The following is a 12,615-nucleotide window of genomic DNA, read 5'->3' as shown; positions in this document are numbered from 1 at the left end:
ATCTGATTAGTTATTCACTAATGAAAACACCCTAAATGTACAGGATTCTCTGCTCTCTCTGAATGCTTACATAACTCCTGATCCTTCTCAATGTCTATACCCAGAGAGTGAGCCCAAACATTATACCTGTTTTCCTTGTCATTTAGGAAATGTTATTGATCAGATGTGAGCATGAATGCTCTACTGCACTTCTTTACAGTCCCTTTAACTCTTTTATCCTTCATCTCTCTCTCTCTCCCTCTTCTCCTCTGGCGTGCATCCAGACAGGGCAGACGGCTCTGATGCTGGCGGTCAGTCACGGTCGCACGGCAATGGTGCGCGTGCTGCTCCACTGTGGGGCCAACGTGAACGTGCAGGACCACGACGGCTCGACCGCGCTCATGTGTGCCTGCGAGCACGGCCATGCCGAGATTGCACGGGTGCTGCTCGAGCACCCCGACTGTGACACCAGTCTCAAAGACAAGGTAAAGGCAAAAAGACAAAACACAACCCCTAGGAAATAAAAAGAAACGGAACACATTGCCATCTGGTGGCCAACAGTAGTAAGTGCAACTTCAAACAGGATTGCTGTTGGGAAAGGATGAACACACGCTGATATCCGGGTCCTGTTCGGTCCTGATGAAGACAATGGCCGAAGTCTTTCAGAGCAGTGTCAGCCACATGACCGTGAGACTGGACAGGCGTTAGCCCCTTGATTAATGCCTTTCTGCGTAGTGAATCCCTTTGGATGAGATACACTATACTAATCCCTTTTAGAGTGTCAGACTTGCTGTTAGATCACAGAATTTGACCATTTCCTCTCCCCTTTCACCCTGCCTCAGCAACAGATAAATATTTGATCATGCATATGACCTAAAGCCTACCTGGCCTGACTGGTAATCATTCTGTATGTTATCCAAGCCAGAGTGTCCCACCATTAACAGTCTCTCTCCCTCTCTGTCTTTCTGTGTCCAGGATGGTCACACAGCTCTTTCAGTGGCCACTCAGGCTTCCCACATGGAAGTCGTTGACCTTCTGCAGGCCCACACAGGTGCCCAGGCCTCACAGGCCGCGGCTCCCCACTGAACCAGGGGAACCTGGACGACATTCCTCCTCTCCAGGGAAACATCAAGGACAAAGGCTGCTTTCACCAACCAGCTGCCTTCCGTTGGCCTTCCATCCAGCAGGCCTCTGCAGACCTTCAGAGGACACGACTCACAACCTTACTGGTATTCCAGAGCCTTGGCCAACATTCCTTTGGGACTAATTAGAATCTGGCAGGTTGCCAATGCGAATCAGAATTCCTTATGCCAGGCAGAGGAGGCTCAGTGGCATGGGAACAGGGTCCTGGTTACTAAGAATTCCGAGGTCTTTCTGCTGCAAGACAAAAACAGAGGTGTTGAGGTGTCCTCTGAAGCACATATAGCTACTCTTCCAGCTCTTAATCTGGACCAAGCAGTGTCCACCGATTATGTTATTATTTCTCAACTGTTATTTTTTACCATTTACAATTGTTATATTTTTGTCAGATAAGCCATCACCAAGGCAATTTTATTATTGATCCACATTATTTATTTTGTATTGCACTTTGTTTATATTTAGTCTGTTCTGTTTAGCCCATTCTGATTACAACCTGATAAATGACTCACAAGTCTTCCAATATGAAGGTTTAGCAGTTGGGTAGCCAGGTAAGTTTCCTATCAATGAATGCATAGTCATGTACTGTACATGACACCAAGTGAGCTGGACAAAGAGGATGAGCTAAAGCCAGTATAAGCTCTACAGGATGACAGGAGAATCCTCCAAGGCCATGATAGGTGCTCTCAAAAGACTCACTCAAAAGAGTGAAAGGTATTTGTATATGAGCCCTTTTATAAAAACAGGTATCCAACCAGTCTGGACAGCTCTTTCTTAATATTCTTGGACCACAGTCCACTAAAGTGCAAGTTAATGGAAAAGGTGAAGGGCAGAAAGCAAATAGCAACGTAGCAAACAGGTTTCTTGACAAAGCCAAAAAAGCAATTTAACATGCCACTTGCCAGTCTCATATTCTGGTAAAAAGATCCATTTTAGAACATGCACGCACTGACACAAAGAATCCACTCCCTTGATTAAGTCTTAATCACATGGGTTACTTTATTTTCATAACTTCCACATTATGAGGGCAGACAACTCCGCTCCATGGGGCCTTTGGTGCTCTGGTATCCAACTCCAATATCAACAGAGCTCTCCAATTAGATTTCCAAGTGGAGGCCATGCAGAGTCTGTCTTAAGTCCAGTAAAATCATACGGGGCATCTGTGAATGTAGGCCATGACTCACAAATATTTGTGGGTGTGGATGTAAAGGCTCTCTGTCCATCTTTCCCCTGTTTGTCTCTTTGTAGAGCAAAGTATGAATCCAGGACAAATAAATGTAGTTGTACTATATCAAGTACAGGGTTTTCTATACTATCAGTAGAATACATGGACAGCTAGCTTTAAGATGTACCATGACAATATGTTGTCCAGATGAGTATGAAGCCACTTTTGAAATGCCATCCTTCTTCACACATTAATATACCCAATGCCATCCTTCTTCACACATTAATGTACCCAATGCCATCCTTCTTCACACATTAATGTACCCAATGCCATCCTTCTTCACACATTAATGTACCCAATGCATTTCACCCTCTCTCCTTCTTGCTGTCTCTCTTGCGATCCCTCTCATCACTACTCTTTCATCCTCATCTTCATCATTGCCCATCAGCTTTTCTGTATCACACCATACTGCCACTTCTGTCCTCTTCATCCCTTTATCTGAAGGGCAGCATTCTCACTCATCTGAAGGAAAACTAACAGAATCTCCACTCATGAGTTGTTCCACACACCATTTGCAGCACAACTTGCACAAGTTAATGAGTTGCACAGGCAGACAGGTTTGAGACGATGGCGACAAGAGTATATTTGAACAATAATTAATTGTAGAGACAAATATCTATTAAAAGGAGCAAAAGACTGTTTCCTCCTGCAAAGCCAAGACATTACAAAAGACTTAAAGAGCACATGATTAATATGCCTAAAAATGAAGTCATCACCCACAGCTATGTTTTCCTATGTTGAATGTCTTTATGACCCAAAACATCAATCCTATTTTTTAAATACCAGCAAAGTTATGTCTGGCTTTGGAAGAAGAAACACATACTGATGACAAATCACTATATCTCTATTGAAAAGTATTTATTTTAAAGTCTATATTTTCTAAATATATCTATATATGCATGGGACAAATGTTGGAATTTAACATGTATGAATTCAATTCTGGTCTGGTCTTCTAAATCATGTCTATGTAACAAAAAAAAGATGTTCTCAAGAAGGGAGGAGGTTATAGTTGTTTGCTTGTTTTCTACTTTGGTTATCTTTATATATATGTTGTCTCTCCTCTGAGGCATTGATTGCAAGGTCAATTTCACTATGGCTCACTGGTTAACTAAAATATGGGAAAGTGCATTTTTCCTCTGGTTTCTTGGTCATGATAAAGTTGTGCATTACAGGGCTGAAACATTTCAACTGGATGTCCTCGTGTACAAATCAGTACCCATTAATATTATTCCAAATATATTATGGACCTGTTGTATCCTAACCATTTACATAATAGAATTCTAAATAAACAGGAAACCTTGTTTGTCATGTTCTGTTTATTTTATATCAACATCAAGCAGCCATGAGCATGCAATGTAGACTTCACATTGCAGTGAACGCATATGGTACTCTTGTACTCCATTCTGATTGAGGCATCACCTGTAACATTTCACACAGCTGGCATTCATCAAACACATAGGACAAAATTTCTCAACACAGTGTATTAGTCTAGTCGTGATCCCCATAGGCCCAATAGTAAACCCAGAAATGTTGAGTACCCTAAAGTTTTATTGCAGAAATGTCATCTATAGGCCTAGTGGGTGGAATTCAACTTGGTTGCCTAAAGTTGCACTTTGGACAATTTGCATAATTAGCATAAATAGGCAATTAAGGCAAGGCAGTACAGGTGAATACGGTAAAAAAATTAAATAATAGATATCACCATGAAACTTTCTGAGTTGATTACTTATGTTAAGATGAGAAAAAAATGTATTGCATGTTTTTTATAATTTAATGTTTACATATGCAAATAAGGCCCTATCTCATTAAAAATGCTCTAATTTGCATACACACAAAAGCAGATAGTGTGATAAAGTCAGGCTCAAAATTGTTTTTCCAAGGTAAACACGTGTACTTGGTTGGGTGAGTTGGTGAAAACCTTTAAGAAACTTGGTAAGGAGGCAGTGTTGACCTATGGACAGACAGATTAAGAAATGAAGTGTGCCATGCAAAACTAGAAAAGCACTCCGAGAGTGCAGACCTCCGCCAAGCGAAAACATAACCGCCTCCTGGATCCAGACGGTGATCCGGATCACTCCCAAACTTTTTGAGTTATCTTGTGAATAAACAGATGAACAGACAAACAAACAAACAGACAAACAAACCCTGATGAAAACATAACTTCCTTGGCGGAGGTAATAACTATATAACAGCATGCACACACAAACCCACAAGAACTATATACAATATGCAAAATAACCATATCCAGCATGCACATGTACACAAATGCACAATAACTATATACAAGAACTATATACAACATGCAAAATAACTATATACAGCATGCACATACACACAAACCCACAAGAACTATATACAATATGCAAAATAACTATATCCAGCATGCACACATACACAAATGCACAATAACTATATACAAGAACTATAACATGCAACGCGCGCGCACGCACACACACACACTGTAAACTATATAACTATATACAGTATGTACACACACACACACACACACACACATATTTAACAACAACCACACAATTCCACTCAATAGCCTTCATCATTTCTTTCCTCATTCCCTTCAGTCTCATCATCTTCTTGATCTTTATTATTGTATTGTGAATGGGTTGCAGCATCGGACCTCACCCCCTTCAAACTTGCAATAGTCAGTACAACTGACTGACTGCAACTGAGGCTCTCTCTGACCTGCAGCCTTCCACAACATGACCTGAAGATGAGCACGCAGTATGTGCAGCATCAGGTTGGCATCTGTTGGAGGAAGCTTTTGAAGCTTAGGAGGCTTTTTGTTGCGACTGTAAATCTGGTAGCGAGTGTTGTTCATCGACTTGGCCTTCTTCTGCCCATACAGTGCAACAAAGAAGTATCTTTTAGGTCACTATGAGTGGCATCAGGTTCCCCAAGCACTGTATTGAGACCAGGAATGGTATTTCCTAGGAGTACTTTCAGCGCTGATGTCTTGCCCTTCCCATGGGATGTGACACTGCCTCCTATCCCTGTGGGAGGGGTAAGACATCTGCGCTGAAAGTACTCCTAGGAAATACCATTCCTGGTCTCAATGAACAACACTCGCTACCAGATTTACAGTCGCAGCAAAAAGCCTCCTAAGCTTAAAAAGCTTCCTCCAACAGATGACAACCTGATGTTGCACATACTGCATGCTCATCTTCAGGTCATGTTGTGGAAGGCTGCAGGTCAGAGAGAGCCTCCTGCAGAGGCCAGAGACATCACACAGTTTGGGTGGGAGGTTGATAGTGAAGGGGCTGTCATGTCCGCTCTTGCCATTCATGCAGTGGCTCCAGTAAATTTGCTTGATGTCACCAGCTGTAGCTGCAGCACATTGAAAGCCTGCAGCAAAGGAAACTGCAGCTGCCATGCTGCAAGTCTCAGTTGCACTGACTATTGCAAGTGTGAAGGGGGTGAGGTCCACTGCTGCAACCCATTCACACTACATTCAGATAAAGATCAAGAAGATGATGAGACTGAAGGGAATGAGGAAAGAAATGATGAAGATGGTGAAGGCTATTGAGTGGGATTGTGTGGTTGTTGTTAAATATGTGTGTGTGTGCATACTGTATATAGTTATATAGTTTACAGTGTGTGTGTGTGTGTGCGCGTGTGCGTGTGTGCGTGCGCGCACTTTGCATGTTGTATATAGTTCTTGTATACAGTTCTTGTGCATTTGTGTACGTGTGCATGCTGGATATAGTTATTTTGCATATTGTATAGTTCTTGTGGGTTTGTGTGTGTGCATGCTGTTATATAGCTATTACCTCCGCCAAGGAGGTTATGTTTTCATCGGGGTTTGTTTGTCTGTTTGTTTGTTTGTTTGTCTGTGTGTCTGTTCATCTGTTTGTTCGCAAGATAACTCAAAAAGTTTGGGAGTGATCTGGATCACCGTCTGGATCCAGGAGGCGGTTATGTTTTCGCTTGGCGGAGGTCTGCACTCTCGGAGTGCTTTTCTAGTTTTGCATGGCACACTTCATTTCTTAATCTGTCTGTCCATAGGTCAACACTTCCTCCTTCCCAAGTTTCTTAAAGGTTTTCAACAACTCACCCAACCAAGTACACGTGTTTACCTTGAAAAAACAATTTTGAGCCTGGCTTTATCACACTATCTGCTTTTGTGTGTATGCAAATTAAAGCATTTTTAATGATAGGGCCTCATTTGCATATATGTAAACATTAAAATATAAAAAACATGCAATACATTTTTTTCTCATCTTAACATAAGTAATCAACTCAGAAAGTTTCATGGTGATATCTATTATTTATTTATTTTTACCCCATTCACTTGTACTGCCTCGCCTTAATTGCCTATTTATGCTAATTATGCAAATTGCCCAAAGTGCAACTTTAAGCAACCAAGTTGAATTCCACCCACTAGGCCTATAGATGACATTTCTGCAATAAAACTTTAGGGTACTCAACATTTCTGGGTTCATGAAATCACGACCTGACTATATGGTCTGTTTTATGAGAAGAAAATCTGTGAGGAGCGCTATTTCACACTGTGAGCATGTGTGTTGATTGGATAATTAATGTACACACTGCAACACACTGCCCCCCCCCCCCCCCAAGACGCCACAAGACTCATGTTTGATAATAGAGCAGACAACCACTCAATTACTTCAGTAGATAAGCCCATCACATGATTACAATGATTAGTTGGACAATGAAGAGAAATTGGCCAAACGTATAATGCCACAATGTAAGCTGGGCTCATGTCTCTTTTCAGAAATGTTTTCTATTTGTTTATGTATGAGGCATGCTACCTACCTTAATACACAACGTAAAATGAGTTAATTATAATCTGACACGCTGGCTTTAATGATGTTAACACTCTTATATAACATATAGACTACTTTGTTTGTAACACTCAAATCAATCGCACCTGTGGCTGAGTGAGGGGTGGAGAGACGTTTACAATGATGCGGGGGGAGGGATGTCCCTGAAAACTGATCAAACAGCAAATTGATCGCGCATGAGGTCGTGGTCTCCATGTCTAAAGTGTTATCACAAAAACTTTTTACATGAACGATGTGTTTACACACTGATTGAAGACATTTTTGGCTACCGGTACATTGTCTATACTCAATAGACCATCCTGTCGGGAGGTGGGCTGGAAAACAGATTTTTGGTATCCTTCAGAAGGACGACTTGAGGAGTTGCTGCTGTCGGTAAGGTTGACAGAGGCTGGTGCACCATGAAAACCGCCATCATCGAGAATATTGAAATGAAACTTTTCGCCTCATTTGGGTCATCTTTACATCACTGGACAAAAGAGGACACCAAACTTGTGCTGGTATGCTTATTTAATTTTGTTACAATTGAGGTTTCTTTTAGTTTCTTATGTAGGCTACAAGTTGATTTACCAAATGGGCTAGGCCTTCTTACACGTCGTTTGGGCTAGGCCTACGTACACGTCGCTTTATTAAACCAGTCAGAGTTGTCGGTCCTCACTGTGGAGAAGGACTAAGCTTTGTACAGAATTGATTTGGGCTCATGTGATTCATTGACTCAAGAACACTAATGATAAAGAGTAGGCTGCTAAAGGAATAAATATTCTACCTTTGTGCCACAAATATTTTAAAGTATCTGCTGGGTAGTGCAGTGATGGGATCTTTCATCTCTACAAGTAGAATATTAGATTAGATTTCCCTTACTTCTCTTACCTTCTGTCATTCTCTTATCCAGCTGTCATTCATGGAGCTTTTATCATTGCAAAACGGCTGATGAGGCTCTCTCGTCATATGCTGTGTCACTTTAGCCTTTTAACAACTGCCTTGTAATATCCCATTCATATTGCCTTAACAGTGGCCTTTTGCTTTAAATAAAAGGATGAAGTTGTTTTCAAACATGCAGTGTGTGTGTAGAACATGATATAATTTAAACTTGTGAATGTTCTGACATTGCACACATGCACAGTGGTTAAAGTGGGATTTGGCAGGTGAGGGAACCCTAAAATCCAGTGTTGGTTCAATGGGGAAAAATGACTCACCGTTGGACAACATATTGAGTATCGTGGTGTAGCAATAGTTTTCGGAGACCTCTGCACTCGAAAAATTAACTCACCATTTATTTTAACAATATCATCGCATATCGTTGGTATGAAAATATTTATTATTAATTTATCTGAGGTGGCGGAACTGCGTTCCTCCCCGTTCCCCCCCCCCCCACACTTTAACCCCTGTATGCATAACCTGCAGCCTCATTATTTACTGTCACTTGTGGTATTTGTATTTTCGTCATCTTAGAGTCAAACAAAACCAGAAGTGCCTTGTAAGGGCAAAAAGGCTGAGGAGGCCTTGGATAAACCGGTGGGAAAACATGCCCCAGCAGTGATGTATGTGGAGGGAGAAGGTAGCCCACCAGTAAATGAGACAGACCTGCCTGCTGAGGCCATCGAGATCGAAATGGAGGTCTTGCACCCCTATAAGGATGACATTATGGGTATTGAATCTGGAGACCCCTCAGTTTTGTCCCCTGTAAGTCTACCATTCAATTTTCAAAAGCTGATTGTTCTGCTATAGATAGGGTGGAGTAACCTACTCAGAACTAGTAGGACTACAGCAAAAGTGGTATAAATGACATCATGCCTGTTGGACTATTCAACTACAAAAGCCACATCCAATTTACTCAAACCAAATTGTCTCTAGTAACTAGCACAACTCTTTTCAGCTATTTTTATCATTGGAATGTTTTCCACTTCTGTTTGTTGTTTAATCTCTACATTATAATTCATGAATGTTATTTTAAGGATCCAGAGAAACCCTTGACACCCTGGGATTGCAAATCAAACAAACCCAAATGGCGAAGGATGGAGGTGAAGAGTATTGGCTTGGTGGTGAAGGACGTCATCTGCCTCCCCTATGGAACATATCTTAAGCAGGATGACCTATACAATGTTCCTAGTAACAAGGAGAGGGAGATTCTTGCCTCCATGGGGCTTGTAGCGAGAATAACAATTGATTCCTCTTGGCTAAATGAAGAGATGGAGGGCCGCCTGGCTTCAATTTTCAAGCACCGATTCTGTAGGAGCCATGCAGAAAGATTCCTGTTTACATATTTAACGGTAACAAATATTTCTCATATTTGCCCTTGTATAATTGGTCATTTAAGAGTAAGACCTATTGCATATTATTACAGCAGTTTTGCCTTGCCATGCTAGTGAACCAGCCATTGTTTGTAGAATTAATCAGTGGGGTCTTCTAACAAATAGGCTACATCTCTAATGTAAGCTGTACTGTTGCAAGTGTTGGCTAAATGGGTAAAATAAATGAATGACACAACTTTTTTTTCTCTTTTTTAGTGTTTTCGGGGTTCCCATGTGCTTCTTGATCCAAAAGTTCCATGTCAATCTTATACTGCGCAGGATGTTCTCAGGATTTGTGAAAATGGCTCTCTTTACATCCTGAGTCATCATCATATTGTAACAGACACAGTGGTAAGTTGAATGTTGAGTTGATACGGCTATCACTGAGGTTAGGCCATTAGCTCTGGCATCATCATTCTCTGATATGGGACAGGCCTCTGTGATGATGCAGAGGAGCACTTGAGCATTAAAGCACTTTAGATCATGTTTGTATTGAATGACCTGGACAGCGTATATTCTTCTAAAAGAAGTACAAACAACTGAGCTCTCGTTGAAAAGACAGATGTGTTCGCATTGCTTCCGACAGGACTTGTTAAAAGTTTACTTAAACATGAGTTTAATTTATCCATTTGTAAAGCCCCTAGGTAATTGAAAGCAGATCTCCAGATCTCAACTGAGAATTGACTTTGTGTTAGCCAGGCTAGTTTACATATGAATTGTTAATTATTTCATAATTATTTTTCATTACAGGAAGACAAGTTCTCCGACCCTTTGAAAGCCTGTTGATTTTCACCGCTGTTTTCATCTGTGGAACCTAATGTAACAAAGCAGCTGAGGACTCCTGGGCTACAGCGCATCCATTTCTCTCTCAGGGACAAGCTACTGCTATTTAGAATCGCATGATGGGTGGGTTGCAACACAATTATGAGATGTTACTTTTAAAACAATATGGGGTCTCAACATTTTTGATTAACCTAAATTATTGTATGAAATAAAGTTTTTATTAGTAAATATTTTCTTGCCTCTAAATAGTGTTTTGAAGGCATTGTGTTAAATTCAGTCTGATGCATGCAGTTAATTTGTAATGTCAGTTAGCTTATCACACATTACTTGCTTTTATGGAGACACATTCCCACATAATTTATATGTGGAATAATTGCAGAACAGACAACACTTTGTGTGCCATCATCTCATTATAATCTGGTCATACTTAATCCCCACACTGCATTGGTAACAGATGTTGACTTGTATGTAGGCCCGCTGGTTAAAATGATAGACTGTTAGACATATTCAGAAAGATCCAATATTGTAGAATATAACCACTATGGCTGGTTAATGTTGGTACCAATGACCTCAGATTGCCAGGGTTTGTGGAGCCAGTGGGGTATACTATGAAGCTAGATTAGTGTGTTAGCGAAGTATGTTGCGTTCAAAGACAGGGTATGCTGTGACACGAAAGTGGCTCTGTTTTAGCGTCGCTGTATCACCATGGTGTCTTATGCTGCCAACCAAACCTGGTCGGGAGGAGGTTATCAGCCAAGACTTTCGGGTTAGATCAGCTACTTAAAGCACTAAGCACAGCTTCGCCCCTCCTTTGACAATGGTGTCACCTTCTGTGGGTATTCCCTTGGACCTCAGAGCCCGCCTCGTAGGCCTACAGGGGTCTTTCCGGAGACGGCGTCTTTCGGGACCGATCCAATCTCTTGGCATTGCCTAAGAATATTCTTTATTCTTTTTGTTTTGTTTGTAGGTGGATTTTTAATATAATTTTTAGGTGTCTTCTATGAAGGAAGTGTTTCAATTAATCTTTTTTTTTAGAAGAAATACAATATAGACAGATACATTTGTTCATCTTTATTGCAGATCATATTTTTTTTGCATTCGGTCAGTCTGGCTTAACCAAAGAAAATCTAGGTAATAAACATAATAGCCTAACCTCTTGAGGAGCTGAATCTCTAACTTGACCTTTTTTTTATCTCCAGAATTTTCTTTTCGTTATACAATTTAAGGTTTTGCTTAAACAGCGCCCTTACATTGTCAAAGCCTTGTGGCGCACCTTACAAAAGTAAAATAAAAACCTTGTCTGTCCCACGAGAAGGCCTTGTGGAGGACTCCTCTATCGTCTCATCCCTCTGTAGAATAAATGATCAAAAGGAAGAGCCGTGTGAAAGTTACATGCAGTTACAGCACTGCTCGGTTGAGTTTCCCACTGTGATGGCTCTTTAGAAAGTGCAAAGGTGGCACAACCTTCGACGCACATTAACCTGGGATAGTCGAGTGCCGTATCGTCCATTATCCCTTACACAACCAACAGCTCTGTCAGTGACACAATAGGCATTTTTTATTCTGCAAATTCATATTATAGGTGTAAGAATTGTTGAGAAAAATCACATAGTCACCATGGACTCACAGGCCGACAGAGTCTCGTCATCGTTTATTTCCTGAAAGAATCAGGGAAATAATATTATAGGCCATTCTTTCCAAAATTCTGCCAACATTTAGAAGAATACATGACACTTTGCTTTGACAGTTAGGCTACCTCTTTTGGAGAGTGAATATATGAAGGGTTCAGATGCAAAAGCCTCTAAATGCCACCTATGTCAAAAATGAGATAAAGATGGTGAGGGGATGCTCTCCTCACATAGTATACGCTAATCAAATAATTTAACTTCTAAACCCACTAAATACCACTCTCTTCCTGGTCTGAAATATCGATTTATAGGCAAAAACCTATAGGAGCCTGAATTTAAATGCTCATTTAAAAGAAAAGTGGTCAGACGGATTTAGAGGGTTTTGCATCTGAACTCTTCATATCCACTGTTGGCTGCTCCCTTAACACCATGTCGGTAGCCTACCTTCAACTTAAAATTACACAACTTACTCATCACTCACATTTGATAAACAAGACAATTATGTATGTTCATTGCCAATACATGAATACATACCCATTACAAACGCATCGGTTGATAATGAGGCAGTGGGGTCAGGTGACATCCCCCCCATCCACTCGGGCCATCATCGGCCGCCCTTCATTATTAGCAAGGGGCAGCTCCTCCGAAACAGTGAAGGGCGGTGGAGCTGACCCCCTCCAAGTGGAGTTGCTAAAGTTTTTTTTTTAATTTGCTACAGGTAATCAATATCAGATTAAAGGTTAGAGCCTAGCCTA

General features: G+C 41.0%; 2 protein-coding genes across 9 annotated transcripts in view; both read left to right on the top strand.

Moving 5' to 3' along the window:
- The window catches only part of kank4 (KN motif and ankyrin repeat domains 4), a 49,544-nt gene extending 45,902 nt beyond the window's left edge, over positions 1-3,642 (top strand). For all 8 annotated transcript variants that reach the window (XM_042056788.1, XM_042056787.1, XM_042056794.1 and 5 more), the window contains 2 exons: positions 264-464; positions 955-3,642. In XM_042056788.1, coding sequence (XP_041912722.1) covers positions 264-464; positions 955-1,065 — 312 coding nt within the window. In that variant the 3' untranslated portion in view covers positions 1,066-3,642. The remainder of the gene's footprint in view (positions 1-263; positions 465-954) is intronic.
- A 3,463-nt stretch (positions 3,643-7,105) lies between these two features.
- On the top strand, positions 7,106-10,402 carry LOC121677888. Its single transcript, XM_042056992.1, has 5 exons — positions 7,106-7,658; positions 8,611-8,841; positions 9,114-9,428; positions 9,666-9,800; positions 10,200-10,402. Exons 1-5 carry the CDS (start codon positions 7,560-7,562, stop codon positions 10,233-10,235), a joined length of 816 nt encoding a protein of 271 aa, XP_041912926.1. The 5' UTR covers positions 7,106-7,559; the 3' UTR covers positions 10,236-10,402.
- The last annotated feature ends 2,213 nt before the right edge of the window (positions 10,403-12,615 follow it).

The sequence above is a fragment of the Alosa sapidissima genome, chromosome 12, assembly GCF_018492685.1.
Source record: "Alosa sapidissima isolate fAloSap1 chromosome 12, fAloSap1.pri, whole genome shotgun sequence".
Taxonomy (NCBI): Eukaryota; Metazoa; Chordata; class Actinopteri; order Clupeiformes; family Clupeidae; genus Alosa; species Alosa sapidissima.
The sequence above is the reverse complement of the archived record's forward strand: the minus strand, read 5'-3'. Positions and strand labels throughout refer to the sequence as shown.

What these genes read in the sequence shown, in the direction of transcription:
- LOC121677888 (XM_042056992.1), top strand. Translation starts at nt 7,560, where the DNA reads ATGAAAACCGCCATCATCGAGAATATTGAAATGAAACTTTTCGCCTCA. An exon ending in TCCTGTTTACATATTTAACG is followed by an intron (nt 9,429 to 9,665) that starts GTAACAAATATT and finishes TCTCTTTTTTAG; the next exon opens with TGTTTTCGGGGTTCCCATGT. An exon ending in ATATTGTAACAGACACAGTG is followed by an intron (nt 9,801 to 10,199) that starts GTAAGTTGAATG and finishes TTTTCATTACAG; the next exon opens with GAAGACAAGTTCTCCGACCC.